The 25,085-nt window shown below is 38.1% G+C and overlaps 2 protein-coding genes across 4 annotated transcripts in view; both read right to left on the reverse strand.

Moving 5' to 3' along the window:
- Positions 1-12,769, reverse strand: part of LOC103149203 (CD81 antigen) — a 30,366-nt gene extending 17,597 nt beyond the window's left edge. Inside the window, exons 1-2 of the mRNA XM_007568244.2 lie at positions 12,565-12,769; positions 1,975-2,089 (exon numbers count right to left, since the gene is read on the reverse strand). Of these exons, the coding sequence (XP_007568306.1) occupies positions 1,975-2,089; positions 12,565-12,630 (181 nt within the window). The 5' untranslated portion in view covers positions 12,631-12,769. The remainder of the gene's footprint in view (positions 1-1,974; positions 2,090-12,564) is intronic.
- Positions 12,770-18,560: 5,791 nt separating this feature from the next.
- The window catches only part of LOC103149204 (tryptophan 5-hydroxylase 1-like), an 11,929-nt gene continuing 5,404 nt past the window's right edge, over positions 18,561-25,085 (reverse strand). For 2 of the 3 annotated variants that reach the window (XM_016679752.1, XM_016679750.1), the window contains 6 exons: positions 24,093-24,228; positions 23,879-24,005; positions 23,652-23,747; positions 23,369-23,502; positions 19,109-20,378; positions 18,561-19,021 (listed from right to left, as the gene is read on the reverse strand). In XM_016679752.1, the coding sequence (XP_016535238.1) occupies positions 20,204-20,378; positions 23,369-23,502; positions 23,652-23,747; positions 23,879-24,005; positions 24,093-24,228 (668 nt within the window). In that variant the 3' untranslated portion in view covers positions 18,561-19,021; positions 19,109-20,203. Of the gene's footprint in view, positions 20,379-23,368; positions 23,503-23,651; positions 23,748-23,878; positions 24,006-24,092; positions 24,229-25,085 lie in introns of all 3 variants that reach the window. The other variant, XM_016679751.1, reaches the window with a different exon arrangement.

Here is a 25,085-nt window from a genome sequence, read left to right on the forward strand (position 1 = left end):
AAACATAATTCTGCTGTCAGATACTCTTTGTGACACAAAGCCTAAAGGGATTATGCAACTTGTATGAAAGTGCTTTTATCAGCTTTTTTGCTGATGAGGAAACAAATGTAATTTAGCAGGAAAATTACTAGATAGGAATTTGGACATGGATGCTGAGGAATGTCCCAAATCAGATTTAAACCTTAGTTCCAGTCAAGAACAAGTTGAGCAAACTTCTGGTTATGTAAGCGCCGCTTACTGCAGTTCTGCTGTTCAGAAAGCACTCAAAGCGCGAGTTCTGAAAGTATGTATATATTTATTAGTGCAGGGGGAGGGGTCGTCATGTTTGGTTCATGTTGAGGGATTTTTCAGTGTGTGGGGGTTCTGAGAGACAAAAGGAGAAAACAGATGGAGGAAAAAGAGAAGGTGGGAGGGATTAAGGAAAAATGAAGAGACATAAAGCGACTTTAACACTAACCACAACCAGACGGGGAGATGTGGGTGGAGCTACAGCGTTGAGAAATAGGGCGGTGAAAAGAAAAGGGAGCTCTCTGAAAATGGGGGTGGGGGGCTGATGGGAAAAGTGGGAAGGGGAGGAGTAGAAGAGAAGGAGACTGAGAATTTTTTTCCTATGCTGATTTTTTTTTCTCCTCGTCTTAGGAAAGAGGGCCAGGCTTTATGTAATGGGCAGGATGTAGTCACTGAGGGAAAATCACAAAGTGACTCTTACAAACAGCCACAGCTATGCCGCATTAAAGAACAGCCAAACACGCAGACTGAACAGCAACATTTCTCTTCACAAACTCATCATCCTAAATGTTCCTTTCTAACTTTCATTTCTTTTCTCTTCCTCATCTCTGTGCACTGACTCACAGATGCTGATGGAGATGAGAGGAAATGGCAGGGAGGCTAACTTAATTTGGGCGAGCTGAGCTCCAAACAGATTCATGTGACTTGCAGCAGGTCCACTGTTAGTCCTGGCCAGAAGTAGCTGATGATGTGGGCGAGACTGTGGAAGATACACTCACCCAGATCAGATCTCTGAAGCCTTAGCTCCACATGATGGTGGAAACATTCCTTTAAAAATCAGTTTAATGTTTGTGTCATTGAATCTCACAATGTCTCATTTGTCCACAGTGCATTAAAGTTCCACTTCCTGGCCACACCTTAAACTAAGAAGGCAGATCTAGTGAGAGAGAGAGGCCACTAGACTCTGACCCTTATGGTCGAGAAATTGGCTTAAGATGCATTTTACTTTAATACAGTGCTGGAAGTAAGATGGGAATCTGAAGCCACTAAGTGCGGGGATGCAAAAGGGAAGGACATGAAAACCAGAACAAACTGGTACTGAGTGGTAAGAGAGGGCCAGGAAAACATTCTCCTCAACACTGTCAAACTACGCCCCAATCCTACATCCAGGGGTTTAACCGGGGTGACTCAGGAGAAACCATCATTCTTTCCAGGCTTTCAGCCTCAACACATTTTCTGTTTGGGGTTTGAATGGTTATTGCTCAGTGGGCAGAATAGTCATCTTGAAGTCAGGAGGTTGTAGGTTCTATTCTTCTCTCATATATTGATGTAGCCCTTGGTAAGGCATTAAGTTTCCTACAGATCTTATAATTGTAGAAATGTAAGCAAACATGAGTGAATGTGGTAGTGTAAAGCTCTTTGAATGGTTGGTATGACTGGAAGGGTGTTATATAAATTCAGTCCTTTTATTCCATACATACCTGACCTAGATTTTTTTTAGAATATCGGGACTGATGCAGATGTTAATATTGCATCAGTACATCTCTAGAATAAATAGAGGTGTGGTCTGTAAGCCACTATACTCTTCAACACCTTGATTTCTGGACACTGGGACCGGTCAATTAATCAAAAGGCTCTTCTATGGTCTCTACTGCAATGCACTCAAACCTACAGCAGTTTTTGGTGAGCGTGACCTGCTGTGAGGATAGGAACAGAGCAGGTCAGACATGAAGATGGGTTACGTACAGATGTAGAAGGAGGTGGGGGTCTGGGCTCCATCCACTTCAAGCGACATGAGGTTGCTGATCTTTTGGTCATGTCTCAACCAAAGGGCCACGCCCAGGATCACACCTCCAGCAAGCTACAACATAAAACACAAATATCTTAGTAAGATTCAGTCAGGGGACTCCAGGTTAGAAATATTTCTGGACGATCTTGACATTACTGAAATGTACAGAATTTAACAAAAAGAGGAAAAAGATCCTGATGTTGAGTCAAAAAAAAGTCCAATCAGACAAAACCTAAACACCTTAAAGGTTCTTCACAGTCAATTTAAAATATTAAATACACTTTGACCAGCAGAGGCTCTGCATTAAGTCAGGAGGCGAGGCAACAGAATGTAGTTAAGGTGGGTTTATTTGGGAGCTCCAGGTCACCATTACACCAACACCCTTCACACAGTGAAACAAAGAAGCTGACATTTATACCTGAGGCAACTTCCACTTACACCAGGTAAAGGGGTGATCAAAAAAAGACAAACAAGAAACAAAAACTACTTACACAAACCTAGCAAACAATAAATGATCCAACAAATATTTACATGCATGCAAATTATTAAAACTAAACTAATCTAAGGTCAATCAAAAAGTAAATGTAACTAAATATAAATCCTCAGAGTATTACCCCTCTTAATGGAAGATGGTATGCTCCAGGAGCATTTGTCTCCCCTTCTGCTCCACCTTGCTGAGACACACCCAGAAAGGCAAGTACTCAAACAATTAGCTCAAATTGAACCAATCAGAAACAAACTGACATTTCCCCCCCACACATTCTCTGAACAGGAAAGATGGCCAGTCTCCCTACCCAAAAAGAATATTCACTAAAAGTCACAATGTAACTGAAATAAAGAAGTGATACAAAACACATATGGACTGTAAATAAATAACATAATATCAAAAATCAATGTGGGATGGAACCCCTGGTCTCCATAACAGTCCAATATGTCGTAATTAAAGGAAATGACAAGGAAATATGTGGACATTGTATTTCGCAACAAGCCTTCAAAGTGTCATGGGAATCTACACTTTAATGTAAAGTAACAACAACTGTGCTGAGTGGGTGCATGCTAAGAGTGAAACTACATTAACCTAACAGCTAGGATTTGACCAAAACTGCACCAGAACTCAGATTTAGTCTTTTAGACAGCAATGCGTGAACTTTTATTTTAAAGAAAACAGCAAGAAGACAGTTTTTAATCCCTATGTCTGATTTTATAAAATATTCTGCAACAAGGTAGTGGTATCCTGTCTTTAAAATGCTGCTGGCAGACATGTTGTTCGTTTTAGCGCCATGCTGTTAGTGGTCACAGATCAACAGGTCTCTATTTATTTCTGAGCATCAGTGAAGCATCCAGCCTCATGTACTTGTTCCCCTTAGGAATCTCTTTCTGATCTGAATTTATTAAGGCATTAGATTCCTGAGCTGCTTCACATAAGATGGCGTAGCAAAGTGTGTCATCCTGTCACCATGGAAATGCTGATTTGTTAATTATGTAATGGGAACAAATCTTTGCATTGGAATCCTATTCATGACTTTCACTTGCATAAAATTAAAATGATAATGAAATAATTGCTCTGAAGACTCTCTGCCCACACTAGACAGGTGTCCCCCACTCACTGCTTAGAGTTCATTCCATTAATAAGACAGGTGAGTGATATTCTCAAAAACAACTATCTTTTCAGATAAGGAATTGGTCATGTCAAGCATTAGCACCCTGTGGCCAAATGCTGCCACCCTGGCTTCCACATTAAAGCACAATGCATTAGATGCATCCAATACAAACCAGGACTCAGATGATTGAAATAACTGATTCAATAATACATTAATACATTAATCATTACTAGACTCAGTGAAAGTTTATTCTCAAAATAACTAAACCTCGTACTGCGCACCTTTTGCTATCCAATTATTGTTTGGTTATTGCAAAAATGCATCAATTAATCTACTAATGACAACCAAAGAAATGTAATGTTATGGCATTTTAGGCAATACAATGTTTAAAATCCCCAGAACCAGAACCAAACATGGAGAAGCAGCATTCAGCTTCTATGTAGCACAAATCTGGAACAAACTTCCAGAAAATTGTAAAATAGTCAAAACACTTACTTCTTTTAAATTAATGATAAAAACCCAGCTGGATTTATGCTTTTGAAGCAAAAATGAAAAGTTAATAATTTTGATGTGTAACGACGGCACTTGACAATTCTTGACTGTGTTCTACAACTTTGTATTTTTTTTGTTTTTATAATGTAAAGCTCTTTGTTATGCAAATAAACTTTAATTATTTAAAAAAGGAATTTAATTATATATATATATATATATATATATATATATATTTTTTTTTTACAATAATTTGTAAATGACATCACCAACATCTTTAAAACAATCACCAGACATAAAAACATAAGCATGAATTTATTTATATAATTAGCTAATAATTATTGTTGTACAAGTAGGTCATTGCTATGTTAATACTGCTATGACAGTGATATGTTTTGCAGCTCTAATTTCAATTATTTGTGTTTATAAAAAAGGGAACAAGTAACAGCTGATATGTAGAGGAATTTTCTGTAAATATTTTTTGATGTCTTTATTTTCACTGACTCATTTTTATAAAAACTCTAAACACATTAAATGTATCTTTTTCTTTTTCAGGAAAACTGAAGAAACCTTTAGAACAAATATTATTACACACCAGAAGGGTTCTGGGATTGAGAGACAAACGTGAAAATGATCAGTAATACTTTTACTGTTAACACTTTCTGACTGCATGCTGGAGGAAAATAGAAGCTTTGGACTCAGTCTTTTCAGGCTAAAGGATTTCTTCAGCAATTCTGGATACCTTGTAATCTGTGAAACAAATAAAAGCTGTGGAACATCTCTCATCTGTCCCTTTCCAGTGAAAGTGAAGAAAGATGCAGACAGGAATGAGTCTAGTCTGTTTGGAAGGATGAGAAAAGCGTAGAGCAGAATTGTTCCTTTTTTTAGGCGAGCCAACTGCTGCTTCTGAAATAGAGTTCAACCAAGAGAGAAATCCCCTCCCTGTCCTCCATCTCTGTTAGTCAGGTCCATTCCAGGGCTCCTGCAAGTTACTGCCTAGCAACCAAATAAACAGCGTCACTGCGAAAGTTCAACACATACACACCCACACACCACTCAGAGTAACAGCTACCACAGTTCAACTCAGGGCTGGGCCATGATCTTTTAATGGTGTGGTTGAGCGACCGCTTTGGAAGTTGAGGCATTTGCTTTCATTCCTCCAGTCCTCATAGACGACTTTCAACGCAAGAAAGCAGCATAATATCTTACTGGTGCTGAAGATGATTGCTAAAATCACTCCGTTCAAAGATAAAAGCGGATCTCACCACAGTTTATGTATTTTCAGAAGGCAAGCTGCAACGCTGTGATTCTCTCTACTTTGTTGTAATGTGCTGTAGCAGATGTACTGAAGGTTACTAGAAAGAAACATCACAAAAACTAAACAGACCAGCATCTGCAATGTAAGAGAGGCCGACAGAGCGAAGCCAAAGCACTTTCTTCCCAAGTTCAGAAGCAGACAGTCACTCACCAGGCACACAGATTCATCTGCTTCCAGATTACGAAGTAATGACAAAGTTCACCACCCATTAATATGCTGCCGTGGAGGCAAAAATGTATAATGCGATTCAAAGGAGTTTAAAACTGATTATAATGATTCAGATACAGGATCATCTGCATTTATTTTAAAAAATATATTATTAAAAGCAAACTTGACAGGAGAATGAGCAGTCCGTCATGTAAACTTTTACTCTTACACATGCTGGTTTCATGATTCTTCAGACATAATTTAATTCCATATAGGCTCGTCACAGTAACAAAACGATGATTTTGATACGATAATATTGTCGTTTTGTAACCAGATTTAACTCATATAAAGATAATAGCATAATAATGTAGGTTTGCCTGCTCAAAGATTATAACTTTCATTTTTACAGGATCTGAAAGACGTTTAAAATACCCAAAATAAAAGACAACCAAAAACAATAAATAAAAAGGAAATAAAAACCAAGCACAATGGAAATCATAAATAAAATGGATCATAAAGTTTCTGGAAAAAAATTGCACTTTAAAAAATATTAATCATCAGAACGAAAATTACTGAGCTTTTTTTAATTCATCATGCTGATAAACTGATAAATTGCTCATTGCGACAGGCTTAACTCCATATCAAACTTTAACCTAAGAACAATTTTATCATAAGTATTCAAAACAGCAGTGTTATTTATGCTTTGATAAATAAGAACCCTTCAAATAAAAAATAAATCTATAACCCATAAAATAAAATAAAATTTTAAAACACAGTCCATTTCATCACAGCTGAAGCAGAGCTCTTAACACTCAGAAGTCCTCCTGCCTCTTGCAATACACACACTATTTGAGAAGTACTGGTTTAGCATGTAAAAGTCAGGCTTAACATCTCATATATTTCTTAACAATTTTGCATAAATTAGCAGATTTGCAGGCATTTCTTCAACATCTTACTTGTTTTTACTTAGCTTACTTTGCACATAGTTTTCACTTCTTAACATTTTTTATGGAAATGAAGATGCCTTCACACCAGCCCTGTTTAGTCCGCTTTAATCAAACTCCAGTCCATCTGCCTAGAAAGTCCGGTTCATTTGAGGAGGTGTGAATGCGTAATCGTACTCTGATGTCAATCATTAAAGCAAACTCTGAGCAGCCTACAAAAAAATCGGTCTGGGTTCGGTTGAAGTGAACTCTGGTGCGGTATGACCAAAATAAATACATGAATCTAGAGGTAGGGGTAGAAATGGCTCCTGGTCTTTTACCAAAAGACAAAAGTGAAATGCTATAGCTGCCAAAATCTGACGCCACTCCATTTTTATTTACACCTTGTGAAGAAGGAAGTTGTGCCCAGTGTCTTCAGAGGTTTTTGTGTTGTTCCAAAAGGTTTGGTTCATCTGACACAGTGCAGTGTGAAAGCGGACCACAGCAGCTGAAATATAACAAATGTTCCAACCTAACCGATTTTACCAGACTATCAAGTGGGAAAACATCTTCTGCCTTGCTAGCATTAACCAGAAGCAACATTTCTGAACCATCTGAACCTAACCAGATCATGTCCAAACTCTAACCATTAAGCTGGCTCCCATTTGAACATTTGAAAGAGCAGGGATCACATCAAGGTCATTCTCATTTGAGGTTACAATGACCATACCTGCTGTTTATATGTATAGCTCAGAGAATACGCTTTCTTGTCCTGCATATAAAAGTGGGGAGCCTGAAATAAAGCTTTAGTGGCTTTATGTGAACTTTTAGTGTGGATTTGAGATTGAAGCTAGATTAACATGTAGTTAACTGTCTCTGACAATAAAAGAAGTGTTGGCAGTGGTATAGAAACCCAATATGCACACAGAAGAACCTCTTGTGACAAGAATATATTTTATGTCACTTTTTGAACATTTTGCTTCCCAAGTTCTAAAATGCAACTTAGGAGCTTGTAGCGCCACTTTTTTTTTTCAGTAAACTGGAGAGAAATAAATAAATAACTTTAAACCAGGAAAAGAAATGTGTGTTTGGATAACATGGCGAACTAAAGCTAGGAAGCATCAGATCAAAATAAATGGAACAAACATGTTTTGGCAGATGTAGGAAAGCATTCTAAAATATCTAAAAAGAAAAGCTTTCAACATGAATGTGCTTCCTGGTCATGGGTTCCTTTTCATATACCACTTTGCGACTTTATGACTCTAATAAATATTTGGGACAGGAAGAACTTCTTCCTGATATATTTTCCAAACACACCAAACTTGTTCAGCCTTCATAATTCAGCAATTTTGACACCAACAGGTGCAAGGGTTCCTAGGAGATCCTGGGACAAGATTTATGTGATCCTGAAGACTCGCCTGAGTCCACTGAACCAACAGCCACTTGGTTTCTGAACTTACATTGAGCTGAACAGATGACAGTGCTGTAACTAGATCTGACTGGAGAATACTTTGGCAGTTATTGGCACAGTTAACACTAAGGCCGTTCTACCAGTTCAAATTGATTGCACCTAAAAAGGAAGATGTGAATCTACATTTAATGATCTAAACACATGAAAACTTTTTTTTTCTTTGCTATTCCCCTGCAGTTGTATTTTTAAATATAAGAGGAAAAGTATTGTTTTTATGGGATGTATGTGTGAAATGTGTGAAAAAAATCTTTCCTTCTATTTGCATCTAAAGAGTTGCAATAAAGATATTTTCTCACTAAATAATAACTGAATGCTTCATCAGGTGGGATACCAGATCCCACCTGATGAAGCATTTAGGTTTCCTTTTGTCTGAGTCTGTTTATGATTTCAAACATTCTCCTCAGATTCCCCAGAGGAGTCACAACTCAACTGCAGGCAGGCCAGTCCACTACCCAGAGCCTCTTCTTCCTCAGCCACGCCTTTAATGCTGCAGGGAATTGTTGTTTAACACTGAAAAGACCGCAGGACAGATGTGGTCTAGATATGGTCGTGTGTTTCCATCGAATCCATGAATACTAAGACTGCGTTCGAATACATTGTAGCAGAAAAAAGGAGAGATGCTTTTTAGTGTTCCACATATGAGAATTAAAGAAAGAAAACTTTGTTGGATGAAGAGCAGTGAAAACGGAAAGAAAAAGCTCATCTCTTTATATTTCTATAATTGTCGGAAAGGAGAGCTTGTTTTTCCCCATCGACTCCCCCACTACAGTCTATTTCTGCCAGCTGCAGAACTGGGATCTAGAATGTTGAGCATGCTGGGGGTTGGGGTCCTGTTTGCTGTTCCCGTAAGTCTCCTACAAGACCACACAAACCCTCAGTCCAACTAAGCACCACCACGCCCTTTAAAATCACTTTACTTATGCGCTTATCAATTCAGTTTTTATAAAAAATTATAACATATGCACATTAAGATCAGTCTAAGCATAAAATTATCCTTTTTTACATATTACTTTAGAAGAATTTCAAAGAAAAAGACTTTCCAATGACGTCAGAACGTCTAGGAAGCATAATGTGAAGAAAAAATAACCTGATGAACTATAACAGTGTCTTTCCTTCAAGTTAAACTCAATAAGGCAGACAGAACCCTGACTTCATGTAGTTGAGTTCCCGGCGCTGTGGGGGCCCAACCGTTTGTTGTCAGATTCAGACTTCTTCCTGTAGCTTTTCAGAGTTTTTTGTTACTTGGTTGCATGTCAGGTGTTGTTGTCGCACTGCCGCGCTGAACTGGACGGTTGCATGTGATTCCTATTCTAAATATGTAGCTAAAGGTGTGAGGCATCATTTGGCTATGAAAATCTCAACAAAAGCCAGTTTTCATGTGTGTAATTATCATATTAAGCATTAATCTTTCTGTGTTGGAGCAATGCACTAAGCTTTTGAACTTCAGATAATGAGCTCTCTTTAGCATCTTGGCTTTTGGAAATATTTCCAGTTGCAGAAAACAAAACCAATAGGTGGAAACTGTTAAGGAAGATTTCTCTGAATTAGTTAATTTTGGAAAAAGTTTGGCTCTCTCTCTTCCTTTATGATCCCGGGTCCTCCAGGTGGGCCGCATGTAGCCACACAAAACAACAAGTGCAGACGTCACAGAATTGCAGTGTAATCCAATAGAAGACAACGCATAAAATTACAACAGAAACTGCAGAACAGCAGAGACATACATTCATTTGCCTGACGTAAATGGAAAGAAGAAGAAGGAAAGAAAGAAAAGCAAAGACGTGTAAAGACATCTTTGGAGAATTGCAAGAGCAAGTCTAATTTGTTACTTCTGTGTAGAAAGTTTTATAGTGAAAGCGTATTCCTATCTTTAATTTATTCAAATAAGGCGTATCTTTGCTCATCCAACCAGGAGCTTCTCTGACCCTCTCTCAAGCCAGGAACTCCTGCTGTGTTTACGGCTTCTCACAGATGAGTGTGAAAAGCTACAACTTCTACTGTATTGTTTTCCCACACAGACAAAAAGCAGTTCAAACGATCCTAGCAAACCATCTGCTGTAACTACAGGTAACATAAAGGTCAAAAAGCCAGAATATGTTACTGATTTTAAAACCACAATTAGGCTATTTGAATCAAGACATGTAAAGTTTTAAAACTAGCTTATTTTAAATGTATTTTCTTAACAAAACCTATCCATCTCAATAAGTCTGACTGGCAAAACCAATTAGATCAAATTAGATGTCTCCTTTTAATAGCTGTGTTAATGTTATGATAGGTGGAAACAGTTGTATTTTTAGTCCAGATAAAGGTGACAATCTCATGGTATTTCATAGCTAGAATTCACAAGATACTTTCACATGCATTAATTAGCTCCTTGTGCATTGTAGAAAATATTTACTGTAAAGCAATAGCCCGATTTGGATATGATTTACTTCATATGTAGACCAGTTCCGCTTTGTTCACAAAGCAGGTGGTGTTGCTCAATTCCAATCTTTTGCTAAATTTCAGGGTTTTTTTCGTGATCTAATAATTAAAATGCGACCGCAATCAGATTTCTGTGTTTACGACCCTAAAGCAACCTGCATGCACAGAAGAAAGTTGACGTAAGCACACTTCTTACAGAAGTAATAGTGTATGGAGTCGTTGATGGATCAGTTTTAAAGTTTATTCAGAGATGGAAGTCGGCAGTATCGTCACAGCATCGTAACTCAAAGGAAGCCAATAAAAAGAAAGAACAACTAATACCAATGGCTCTTAGTGGAGCACTGACTGCAGTTCCTGTAGAGAAGTTTGTTTGGATATGTAGTCGGACCGTTTGGATATGTAGTCGGACCAGGAGTGATCGGATAGGGATGTGATGCGTTTCGCTGACTGTGACTTCTTTTGTAAATTCATAATTGTAATTTTCAGCCACTATTTGTCTGGATTTACAGTGTCTGGCTTTTTCTGGTACAGAATTATGACACATGCATCATAACAATGACACAAGAGTCAAATAAAACGACCGTACAGACTGCAGACACTTTAAGAACTATCAGATTCATATGGAAGTGGCACCAATCAGATTTTTTTGAGAGGTTAAAAGATTGGAATTGGGCCTTTCAGACTGCCATAAAAAAGTTAGATATGAGTGATATGGGTGAGAAAAATCAGATTTGGGTTTCATTTACCTGCTGTGTGAACATAGTGTACTGGTATGTAAATATTCGATTTGGACAGAACTGGCACTTCAAGATTCAGTGTGAGACAGCAACGTTTTGGGGTATGTTACAGGCAGTTTCAGGAGTTAATTGCTGTTTGAAGAAATGAGCAATGTTCACGAGACACAGATGATGTTTTGTAGACACCTCAGAAGCTGTTGGCAAGTTGGTAAGCTCCATAAAGTGATGGTAATGCTCCCAATTCTGTATGTCAGGTGAAAAATGGTAAACCCTTCATCCGCCTGACATATATCCATTTGAAGTGTTTACCATTTACCTGGTTGTAACTAACCTAAAATATGTAATAGGTTGGTAATGTAAAAATAATTCATGAAAAATAACCTCATCCTATTATTTGTGTTTACTGTAAACTGAGTTGCCTTCTATATCAAGACTTTGTCCTGGTTAAATATGAATGCAGTAATTCTTCCGCACCACTATCTGCACTGTTTACAAGGCGATGCTTGACTGAACTAAAAACTAACAAGTCCAAACTGATTCTGTTTTTGGTGTGTTCTTAAAAAGTGTCTTGACCTAATGCCAGAAATTGACTTAATGTCCAATAGGTTATTGTCTTAACAACAATAGCTATTTCCACAATAAGGTGTCCAAATTTTATGCTGAGCCACTGAATACAATTAATAGAATAAAAGGGAAAGCAAAGTACAAAACTGAGCTCAAAATGGCGATGTTTAAGTACAAACTCATAGGATGTTAGGAGACGGGTGAAGAAACGAACTACCCTCAGATGTTTCCATGATTCATTTACCCAGCACAGGGCTTGCCTCATCAAATGGAAACCATGTCATCCCCCTCCGCGTACACACGTATACACACAAGTTGGGTGGAGGATGAAATCCAAACAAAGCTTTTCTCCAGAACCAACAAGACTTAAACCCCAGAAAACCTGCAAATCTCACATCCTGGGCCGGAAAAGGTTTTAAACTTTCACAAGGGAGCAAATTAAACAAAATATGGGGGCTTGAGCTCGTACTGCGGGTCTGCAGACGATATTTACTGGAGATTACTTGGAATTGATAGAAAATCAGGGGTGAAGCCCCTCACCCGCCTCATTCTCCCCCATCCCAGTCCTGCCTGATAAACGCCAGAAGCTGTCCCGCAGTCCCGATGAGAATGCCCCGTTAGGTTCATCAAACCAACCAATGGAATGAGCTTAGTCTAAATAAACGACGCTGGCCTACGACTGAACACGCAGATAAATCAATAAACGTTCAAAATAAGAACGTGCTTAGAATGAAAAAATATGGCGAGCGGTGAGGCACATTGAAATCTGGACCAGCGTCGATTTTTATCTCTAACGGACTCGCAGTCTAAACAAGCCTGGCAAAGCAGACGCGACGGCCCTGCGCAACAACGTGTCTGTTAAGCAGGTTTACCTACCCAGAAGATGAAATTTAAGCAAAACAGCAGGTATTTCATTAATTTGGTGCAGCCTTCGACTCCCATGGCGGTCCGATAATGCAGGAAACTGGCAGCGGCGTTGTAGAAACGTGGAAGTGCGGGCGAATAACAGGCTCGAGCTCAACTGGGAACCCCAGACTTGACTTACAGTGCTTGTGGAGGGAGGGGAGGTAACACCCAGCTCCTCCTCCCTCCTTCACAGGCTCGGCCTCGCCTCCCTGTAAATCCGTTTACTGTGGCTGGAAAAGTCTTTTCCCCCCAGCCCCCAATCATAGCAAAGGACGCTGAGACGCTGCGAAGAGAAGCCCATTTAAAGAGAGCAACATTTATTTTGTATCAATCCTAATATCTTTGATTACATTATTACGGTGTTCCAAAGGTGCCAATAGTGTTTGCACATGGCTAGATGTGTACTGCACCTTGGTTGCCGATATCTACTAAACATGTGAGAGATAGTACTACTTGAGTCTGCTTAATTTTCAAAGGGGCTTCAGGTGGAGAAACTATCTTTTACCAATCTGAGAAATCATTTCACATTTTGAGTTCTAGTTTATTTTATTTTTTGTTCAATTTCTGATATCCTCTGTGCAGAGAGTTCTATGTTCTGTGTGCAACAAATTGAGTCACAGAAGGAGTAAGACTGAGAGGGATCTCGAAATCTATATGCAAAAACTGACTAGGATGCTAAATAAAGTGGAAGAGATAGGAATGACAGCAATTCAGGCACAAAGTGGTCTTGTAAAATCACAAAACAGGATCAGCCAATGCTGAAGCATAGGCCTGTCACGATAAACGATATATCAATTAATCGGACGATAAATTAAACCTATCAACCTCATTTTAATTATCGTCTTTATCGTCTCTTCCTGCCTTTTTTTCTTTCTGTTGATGACACTGAATAAAAAAGGCTCAACTCCGGTGCTCTCCACTTACCCCACCTTCCTCATTTCCTTAGTCTAATGTCCAGCGCAAATTACACGAGTTGTCGGCCGACTGTCGGCCTATTTTCAAAACCTGAGAGACACATTACATTTTTTTGTTAATGGAGATTGAGAATCCATTTTATTTTTGTTTTTCGTTGTTTTGTTTTAGTTTATCAGTTTCAGTGTTACGTGTTATTTTGAAAATAAGGTGTATCTATAAGGAAATTGCATGTATTTTTAGTCATTTCCATGAAATCAGTGTCAAAAAGTCTTGAAGCAATATTATCGTTTATTGCAATAATTTTTTTAGACAATTAATCGTCCAGCAAAATTTGTTATCGTGACAGGCCTACTGAAGCATATTTGGTACAGAGGTCATCCACATGTCTGCTGAGTAAAAAGCTACTGAACTTCAAAATGCATAGCCTTAAGATGAATTTGAGGTCAGAGTGAAAAGGGCTTCTTGGAATGACACTCCATTACAGAGAGATTGCATCCAAGCCTTTTATCACCACGTGTAATGCAGAGCAGCAGATGCAGTGGTGGAAAATACATGGCCGCTGGACTCTAGAGCAGGGAAGACATCTTCTCTTGGAGTGAAGACTCACCCATCACTATTTGGCAATATAATAGTCGAGTTTGGGATGGTACAAGACATTGTGGATAATTGTAATTTCCTGACTCTGTGGTAACAGGTTATAATGGCCCCTTCAGTTCTTACATGTACAAGAGCGCATAGCAAGGTCTGTAATGACATCACTGAGAGAATTCTCTGCACAGAGCCCTGACCTCAACTTGAAACAACTCTGGGATGAATTAGAGCAGAGATTGTGAGGCTGGCCTTCCTGTTCAACATCAGTGTCTGACCTCAAAATGCTTCTGGAAGAATGGTCAGATATCCCCATAATTAACACTTCTAAATCTCGTAGGCAGCTTTCCCAGAAGACCTCAAGCTTCATACTTGCAAAGAGAGGGAACGTATCCAAGCCTTTGTATTTAAAAAAGGATCTTTCTCATTATTTCTGTCTCTTATTACCTGTCTCATGTTGCATGTAGTAAACAGAAATAATTGCATCAATCTTAACTGACCTAAACCAGGGAAGGTTTAGACTAATTTAACTTAACAATGTGAGAAAAAGAATGGTTTTGTATCTTTTTTTTTCTTTTTTTCTACAGTGTATGCGAATAGCCGGATACTACTTTAGGGCAATGAACCTGACAATATATATTTTAAAAGTCATACAAAAAAGTGGCATGTATGACAATAAATTGCTAAAAGAGGTAAGTTCACCTTTAGCAGCCCACGCTATATGTGTCATTGTTTAATATTACCATTCTTATTTAAACGATAGCAGAATCCCACACAAAATATAAATTTAGACTTTCTGTTCTTCAGTATTAAAAAGAACATAACCTAACAAAACCAACCCACTAGCATCAACTGAGCTAGTGCTTGAGGTCAAGATACAAATATTTAAATGTTTGAAGACAAACTGTAGTAATAATGTAGTAATAACATAGAATATAGCAATAACTATAGAGCAATAAATTACAATAATTCATCACTCCCAATCCCTAAAGTGAACCACAATTTTAACATGATCCCTTATGTTAGAAAAGCAGGCAGTGGTGAGTGGGACAGTGGGCAGTCGCAACTGGACAAGTGGGTTTGGATGAATCTGTTTTGTATGGATGTCTAAGAAGATGCCAGAAGAAGATTGTTCATGCTGACCCAGATAAAAATAAATATACAAACACTAAAGTTTCAGTAATGTCTGACCTTTGCCAGATTTTAGTCAAACAAAATATAAATAGATAAAGGGACATATCCATGTAACTTTCAGTAGGGAGATGAGTGAGAGTCTATGACTTTACATGGGAATATGATCAATTAGCTTCTAAGTGACAGAGACTTCTGTCTTCATTGGTTCCTATTTAGAAAAACATGCAGCAGGACTGATGCATATTTAATTGTTTTAAAAGGAAAACCTATTGCTTTCCATTAGGAACACAGGGAGCCTTTGTTTCCTAAGGGAAAAACCCAAAGGCTGTTGAGAAAATGTCGTTGCAGTGAAAGTATGTACACTTAAATTGTTAGTGCCATATATATAAAATGATAAATGGGTAAAATTTATATAGCACCTCTCCAGTCATACTGACCATTCACATTTATACACCAGTGTGCAGACCGGTAAGCAACTCAAGGTTAAATGCCCTGCCCAGGGGTACATCAACATGTGAAAGAAAAATGCTGAAATCTAACCTCCAAGTGCAAGAAAACCACTTGCACTTAGACTGCAAGAGGTTGCCTTGAACAATGAAGGAAAATGACTGTATGTCCCAATGGAGAAACCTTATCTCATTTAAAAAACAGGGTGGTTGGGCCTCATACTGGGGTCTGCTTTACTGCATATTCCAGCAAAAAATTAAATATCTGGACATTTAACCACAAACTAAATATCTGTAGCATGTGGGTTTTATTTTTCATAAATACCAAAACCTTATAATCATAAGCATGTGCAAAGAACAATTAACTAGTGAATGTACCGCCTGTATATCACACTTAAAGTGATTTTACAGTAAATACTACACAGCATTGTGTAACAGTAGCACTGTGGCCTTGCAGGGAGAAGGTCCTGGTTCAAATCCGAGCCTGGGGTCTCAACTCCATCCAGATTAAAACATGATTTTAATAGAGCAGAATTGTACAGGAAAGCAATGACCAGGCTACTCTAAGGTGTGAGTGTGTACATTCCTGTTGTCTTATGGTGGACCAGTGTGCCTGTCTGTAGCAGAGTTAAATAAATAAATAAATAAATAAAATTATTTATTTATTTATTTATTTTTTCTTTATGAACCTTCTCAAAACTAATTTTCTTTGAATTGACATGTCTGTTATATATTATTTCTGTTTTATATTGCTTTTATTTTTGGTTCTTAGTGTGTAAAAATCCATCCTCATCTATTAATATTTGTTTTCCTTTGTTTTTTAATTGTATTTTATTTTAGTGGAGAAGCTTTTATTTTTTTACTTCCTGTTTTTGTGTCACATCCTGTGTGTTCCCGCTGCCCTCCTCAGTTCACGCCGAGTTGCTCTGAGGAGAAGTTAGGGTTTTTCTGTTTGTGTATTAAAATATTGAAAATGTTCTAAAAAGTATGTTGTAAACGCATAAGTTTTTATATATATATTATTATTTAATTGTTTTATGTTTAGAGCAGCACCTCACTGGGCATTTAATTTCCACGTTTGTAACATCTATCAAGTTTTCCTTGCCAAGATGATTATTTTGTGGTTTTTTTGGTTGGTTAAGGTGTGTGTGAGGAAGCTGAAGCCCAGGAGCTGCTGGAATAAAAATGTTCTTGTTTTGAACAGGTATGTGTGTTGTTTCAAATTGTATTTGGATGTTAAATTAATGGATTTAGTATATTTCTATGTTATGGTAGAAAATTGTAATTATTGGGCAGATTATTTCTGTTTAGGTTTTATTTTAATTGTTTTGTATGACTGTAGATTTATTTTATTAGTGAACCTCAGAGAATTTTTGTTTTGTTTAATGCATTTCTGTGTGAGTTCCCGCCAAGTTGCGCTGAGGAGAGGTGTGTGTGAGGAACTCCTAAAATAGCACATTGGCTTAGAGAGTTATCTGTGAAGCCATGTAGACTTCAATATTTTGTGAGTCATCTTTCTTCTGTGAACGTCCAACTAATTATGGGGTTGAAAAAGATAAAAAAAAAATTTAAAAAAAAAGCTAAAAGGCACAATCATTACCGGATTCACATTAATTAATCTTAATGTTTGTCATTCCAAACATGCCCATATTTTCCTGACTTGATGGTAACCTGAGCCCTTTCATTGTTCATTTGTATTATTTAGGTCATCCTCACAGCTCGTCCTAACAGATGTACTCTCCTTTTATAAATACATAAACCATCATTTTATTTCACTGACATGAGTGCATATGTAAACATTAGAATAGAAGTGTAGCTGCTCTAGCTCTTGTAACTACATTGATTAAAAAAAATAAATAAAATAAAATTAAAGTTAAATTAATTAACAGTAAAATTAATCTTAAATTCATAAGCCTTATTATGGTACTTTAAGTGATTAACTTCAGTGAAACAGCTTTTGTAAAACAGAGAGCTGCCTTTAGATTAGTTAAATACAGCCCAGGAAAACCATGTATCTCATTATGTATTTGTAATAACTGCTTGCATTGCACTAATAAAGTATGGAGCTAAGCTCAGTGTTTTCTATGAACAATCATCTGGGCACCTGGGCATGACGGATGAATGGAGTAATCATTCATAATTAGACAATTGCATTATAATCTGCGCATTTAATTTTTTTTTTTACACAAAATAAATATAATTGCATGACATTCAGATTTCATTTCCTCTTTTTACCCATTATATATGTCAATATAAATTAATTTAGTCCATGTAGTTGTATTTTCTAAAAGATTTTCTGAAGTAATAACGCTGTGTTGTGTTTACAGTCAGAGCACATGCTAAGCTAATGTAGCAATGTTTTAATTATTGTGACCAATACTGAAGTCCAATTAGATGCAAAAGGATGAAGAGTGCAACAGCTTTGTGATGTGATTAATTCCATTATTAAAGGGATTTCTTGGATTCTGAATTAAACTGTAGCAGTTATTTTGTGCTGCTTGTAAACCAATCAAACTCCTACTGAAACAAGAAGAAAGCTAAAAGCCCATCTGCTAAAAACCACAGAGCCCAAAAGGAGGTCTGGTTGAACTTTTTGTCATGGCTTTTGCTATGACAAAAAGACATGCATTCTCCAAGTGGGAGCCGGTTGGAGATTTTTCCTGCAATAGTTGAATTAAATGATCCAGATGTTAATTGGCATTATCCCGTTGAACACAGACACAAAGCGATCTTATAGCAGCATTACGTGATTGGATGAGGGAGTACCGTTCGGAAAGAGTCCTCCCGAGAGAGTCTCTGCTGGGTCCAATCAAGGGCCTGAGTGTTCTGTCATGGTTTCGCTATGCTTTTGGCCCACATGCAGAACACTCCCAGGAGGCAGTTGAAAAAGGTTACATTTATTGAATAATCAATGAACAATGAATGTGCATCTTTGTCCGGGAGCCTAGTGAATGAGAACACTGGAAGAGGAATGGTAAGTAACAGTCACTGATGATAAACATGTTATTGACTGGAGCTCTTACTGGTGGAGAGGAGTCTGCCAGGACAGGGGTGGGGGCCGGGGGAGTGATTGGGTTCCAGGGTTCGAGTTCTTGGATGGGTGTTGAGCCAGAGTTGTGCAATACTGGGAGCCGGGGATCTGTGGATCTGTGGAACGGTCTGGTGGAGGTTGCTGGGTGGTAATACCATTGGAGGGCAGACAGGTCAAGCAGCACAGGCTTGGAGGAAGAGGAGACGTTGCCAGTCATGGGATTTGAACCAGAGATCTTCTCAGAGAGTCTTGAGAACACAAGAAGAAACCAACACAGCACAGGGGGCAGAGTCCAGAACATCTCAGAGAACACCTTTAAATGAGATCATAGGGTTCATTAAAAAAAATCCAAAAAGCTCAGGGAACACAGAGAGAACAAACACTGGGCAGTTTAGAGTACCATGTATTGCTAACATTTAGTCACCAGAGAACTGGCAACTGGCTCCTCTTAAGCTCTGGCTGACGAAGCAGATGACTTGCAGGTGTGAGTAATTAGCTCCTCAGGTCCACCATCCAGGGAGCAGAAACCTCCTGGCTCCCTCTGGTGAACACCTGTAGGATCTGAATGAAACATCCACACAGAACCCATAGCCCAGCTTCCGAACACTTTTTAGGAAGGTCATGAACCTTTTTGTCCCTGTTTAATATTTAATGCTACCAAATAAACTTAGCTAAGCTAACCTAGCTAAAACAACAGCTTCTTAAGCCATAATGGAAGGATGTGATCTCTATTTAATCATATTCCAAACTGTAACAAAAATGAGAGAAGTTAGCGACCGACTACATAAAACTATGTTTCTAGATAAATTAGGAACAAGTGCAAGTTATGCGGTCTTCAAGTCAGCGCTTTAATCTGAGAATGACATCAAGTCCAACTTAGTTGCGATTCCATCTCCAAGGAATCCTCTACTAGTAGCAATGCAGGTGGTGAGCAATGAATTTTCTTCTATTTTTTTTATTTTAAACACTGCAGCAACATGCTCACTAAAGTAGGGTTGTTTGCATTTTGTGCATATTTTCAATGCAGCCATTTTGAATTTCAGGATTAGAAACCTCCTATTTTCCAACTTTCCCACTGGATTTTTTATGCCACAGGTCTGTTTTGAAAAGTTTTTCAACTTTTTCCCATTAATTTTTAACTTGAACTTCAAAATTGTTACTTGAACTTCTAAAGTAGCACATTTTATAACAACAAACTGATTTAAAGTCCTGCTTCACTGTTTCAAACTGTTGGTCCTTAGGGTGGCACTTGAAAACCTTCTGTGTAGCAGAAGGCTTACAAGCTCAACAGTCAAATTTCTTCATTGTGAAACTACAGACACATGCAGAATGTATCAAGTTATGATATAATGCAGCTCATATCATAACTTAATAAAACATCAATGGACTATTTTAGCATATGCAGCATCATGTCCACAAGCAAAAAAAGAGACAGAGCACAATCAATAATCACATTTAAATAGTTTGCAGACTTCTATTTTGCGATTTTGACTCTTCAGTCTCTCTGGAGTTTGCCGAGACGACGCAAGGCATCTTCAACAATGTCCAGCTCATGTCGGATGTCTTTCACCATGTTGTTGATGTTGGAGGTGTCCCTCAGAACGTCCACACTCTGTGTGTAGGGGTTGTAGTTCACTGTGAATGGACGCTTAAGGGTTTTGGCAAACTCCCTGCAGGGAAAGCACAGTGGTTTATTATCAGCCAGGTTGAGATTCAGATGTAATTTGGAACAGAAAGGAAAACATGAAAGATTTGAACTGTATCATTTCTTTAATAAGTTAATCAGACCTGGTTGCCTTTTGACCATTGTAAAACTCATCTCAGAAATATCCTAGCATCTAATAAAAATGCCACTTCAGAAATGTTATGCCTGGATCAGACAGTTCTTATAATAGAAGTCTGTTTGTTTTTTGCTGGTTAGACCAAGATGGTCCATGGTGTGTAACAGTGACCTTCTGCTGGTCAAGGCAGCAGTACAGCCAGAGTTGACTTTACAGGTAAACCTGATCAGAAGTGTGCAGGCCACAGAAATTATCACAAAAGTTTTCCTCCAAAAGTTTTTATGTGTTTCTCTTAACCAAAAGACAAACCTCTGCAGTGCTGGTAGACTAAAGAAACCAGCTCAACAGATCATCCACTGAGGTTTAGTTCACAACAAACCTTTCAGGCTATTAAAAAGACAAAGATAGCCATAAAATATTTATTAATCATTAAAGGCTATAGTTCACAGACTATAATTTGCAAACATCAACTTTTATCACAATCAAGCACCTTTCAATGATGCTGTCAGGTTTTCCAGTTTCAGGTTGTCTGTATTTTCTGGTGGCTGTTTCTAAGTACAGCTCAACAAGCGCCCCCTGGTGAGCACACTTTGAGCAGCCCCTGGTCTAGGCCCAGTGTGCATATCCACACCCATATTCCCTCCCACGAGGAACTCCCACATTGACCAAGCTTATTCACAGAAATCTCACATGTGTTTACAGATAAGCATTTATTCTTTTGATGAAAGAGAAAAAACAGGCACCACATTTCATTGTGCCAAATCCAGAGCTGATAACTTCCTAGTTATCAGCTCTAGAAGACAATAGAGCTCTCTCTGATGTAAAGAGGTCAGTTGAGCTTTATTGGCATCTCTCTTAATTGATCTTGTGGTTTAGTTGTTGCAGCAGCTGCAGCAGCTTGGCTGAGCTCCAGGTCTCTCCCTGCCTCATGGCTCACTCAGCAGCAATGAGAGTTCAACCATTTCCAATTCTTAAAACATAAACATTTATCACCCAATGTGTTCTTCAGTGGCGAAATGAAACTTCTGATCATTCAAACAGTGTAATCAGGTCTGTGTGAAGAACAGATATGTTGTTATTAGCGGTGTGCCTATTATCCGGCCAGCTGATAATTCAGCCCTGATTTTCTTAAGTTTGGTAGATCAGTGATCTTCCATGTGAAATCAATCTTATCCACTGATCTTCCTCAGCAAAGGTCTAAAAATCAGCCACTGTCCTCTACTGCTCTGCTGTGAGAGGTTTGACTGACAGACCGACCCACCAGGTCATGTCTGCACATTTGCAGTTAACAATAATGATCCCACTGTTGCTAACTCGGCAACTTTCCTGCTATATTTAACAACATTTCAGATACAAAAATAAATCATTACAATACATTTTGGCCAGAATTGTAATGGTCAAGTCAGGCTTTTTTAGGCTCGGTAATCGGCGGTCGCTCAGAAAACTGCAAGCCATGCAGTTCTAATTGTAATCAAATAGTGACCCTATCTATCAGTCCTAGATCAGGACTCTCATTTCATATGAAACCATGGTGATTTTTCATGTTGATTTAATGAGAAGAAATCCTGTGATAGCTCTCAGATTGTGCATGCTCTCAGGTCTGTGCGGCCTAGCAGTGAAAAATTAAGATGTGTGATTGAATTACTGGTTTATAAGGTAAAGATTCTGTTTATCAGCACAGTATTTCAGATGATATGTTTACTTATGTAATCATTTTATTCAGGCTTTTGCCTCACACTTCACAGGGACTGACTGCATATATGTTTCTTAATTTGAATATTATTGAAGAATTCATCTTTCTGGCACCCAGGAGATTTTGCAAAAAAAACCTCCGAATGGCTTAGATAAAGGTTGAAAACATTCACATTACTTTTAATTACGACTTCACAGTTTAAAAGTTACATAAAAGCCAAACAGATGCACAATGACAAATTACACTTTTTTTAAGTGGCAAGCGCTATTATTCCAAACATTTAGCAAAATATAACAAACAAGACTGAAATATTTAGGGTTTTTAAGCTAAAAGTTTATGAATACATGTATACTTTTCTGTAGGAATCAGTTTGGGTGTTAAGGACTGTAAGAATAAATTTTTCTGGGGCGACCCTGGAAGGTAAAACAGGTGATTCATGTATGTTTGTACACGAATCATCTGGAGAAAACTGAAAATAAAACTTTAGTTTCTGAAACAGGAAATATTTTCTGACAGCTGTAAGCAAATGAACCAGGAATTTGTTAAGAAGCTGCAGCTGCAGTTAAAACAACATGAATGTAAACCACTGGTGTCTTTGTGTTTGTTAGCTGGTTATTTTTTGTTAAGCTTGAAATATATCCTGTGACTATGATAACCTTTGTTTATGGAGATATAATGTGCCTTGAGCAAAACTGCAGAAAGAGTTTATAGATGAGACAGTTTTCTAAGGAGAGTTATGACTGAACAACAGACATATTTTATCTGGTTTATATGTGAAGTAGTCGAGGGAAATGATAAAGATGATTCCTTTTTAACACACACACACACACACACACACACACACACACACACATATATATATATATATATATATGGTTATCTCTGATAAATCAAAGAGCAACCAACTGCCTTCAGAAATAGTAATAATGAAATGAAATAAAATGATATTAATTACATTTAATTTAATTTAATCCATTTACTCCATGCCTCTGCCTTTCTTGATTTGGGTCCTGAATCAACACCACTAACATCATGTCAGTTCAGAACAGGTGGATAAAAAAAGCCCAAAAGAACTTCCAGTTGTAATTACTGCTAAATATAAAACACAAGGCACACTCTGATATATTTATTTGTTTTAAAAAAGTGTTTTCCTTCTACCTTGGTATGTTAGTATTCCTTTACTTGCCTCATTTTGTTCTTAGCTTCTTCAAAACTTTCAGCCACAAAGTAAACATCTTGGAATGTGGTTATCATGCATTCCTGGTTGCAGGTTACCACGGGATCAAACGGACGGATGTTGGCCTCCCCAGACAGAGCATGCTGAGACCAGACAGATTCTTTATCAGGACAGAAATCTAAACCCACACTTCATGTACTAACTGTACAGAAATATTTGCTAGGAACATTTAATCAGGAAAATATTATTTTTAAAATGTTGAGCCAATGCAGCATTTGCTTTTAAAAGTCACCTTGAGTTCACTAGCGGAGGAGAGGAGTCCAGCTCCATAGGCTCTCAGGCCTCCATCCTGCTTACACAGGCCGAACTCCACCGTGAAGAAATAACACTACAACACCAGAGAACAGAACATGCAAATAAATGTAAAATTGCACTAAAATGGGTAGAACATCTGTACAAGTCCTTAAAGTCACAAGATATGGGCTGGAAATGGGCTAGAAACACAGTTTGTATTCTCACTGTGGCAAGTTTCTGCACGTCTTCATCTGAGGCGCCAAGTGATGCTAAACCAAGCTCCTGGGAGAACTGAGCAAAGCTGGGTTCTGCCAGCAGAGGAACATGACCCAACACCTCATGGCATGTGTCGCTGTATGAAACACGGATCAACAAACATTTTGCACCACAACAGATGAGAAAGGAGTAAAAAACTCATTATGTGTATGTGTGTACTCACGGTTCAGGTGTGTACAAAGGCTCTGAGCCATGACGGACATACTGAGTGCAGTGGAACACCCTGAAAGCGAGCCCTGCTAGGAAATCTCTTGGAGAGAGGTAGCCTGCTACCGGCCGGATGCTGAAACCTGAGCGCTCTGTTTGTACGGTACACACAAATACACAGAAATAAACAGAAAAAGACAGAAACACAAACTCTTACTAAATACAGGAGGAGATGAAAAACAGAAGAGAACTTGCAAGTTCATATAAGAAAACAAATAGGAAAACATTGTTAAAAACATTGTTTTAGTTAATTAATACTGTATGCTACATTTGGTAGTTACTTTTAGTGGTATGTACTTATAAAATATTCAGACAAATTCAGTGTGATTTGTCTGAACCACAGACACAATCATTTAAACTGAATGAGCTTTCACTTTAAAGTTCTCTTCAGGGTTAATTTCCTCAAAACTTGCCTGTCACAACTCTGTCACTGAATTGTGACTAATGTCATCATGCACCCTCCTGTAATTTAACACTTGTTCATTACTCACTCGCTTTGGCAGAACTATTTTGATATCATGTTGAAGCTACTTCCACACCCTCCCGCCCATGTCGCCATATTTGACCTCCCAGTTGACTGTAAGCGGTTCACTGCTAATCACTTAGATATTTCAGCATTTACAGTACTTCCTTACTGGCAGGGCGCCATCTTCTTTTTCACTGGAAATCAACTAAAGCGCCCTCTAGCAGTCAGTGGCTTATTGACACCATGTCTCTTTAAAACTAGAGAAGATTAGATATTCAGTGAAAGGCAACTCAGATGAATTCTGGTGCCCGTCGTTGACATTCTTTCACTCTCTTCAGTCTCCGCTCCCTGATTGAGTAATGACTCCCTATCCTCACTTTTTTTTCTTTATATGTTTTATTTTATTTTATTATTTATCTTTTATCTTTTCACTTTTTTTATACATATTTTTTTTCGCTCAGATATGTAAAAAAAAAAAAAAAA

Source organism: Poecilia formosa, unplaced genomic scaffold, assembly GCF_000485575.1.
Source record: "Poecilia formosa unplaced genomic scaffold, Poecilia_formosa-5.1.2 Scaffold219, whole genome shotgun sequence".
Classification (NCBI taxonomy): domain Eukaryota; kingdom Metazoa; phylum Chordata; class Actinopteri; order Cyprinodontiformes; family Poeciliidae; genus Poecilia; species Poecilia formosa.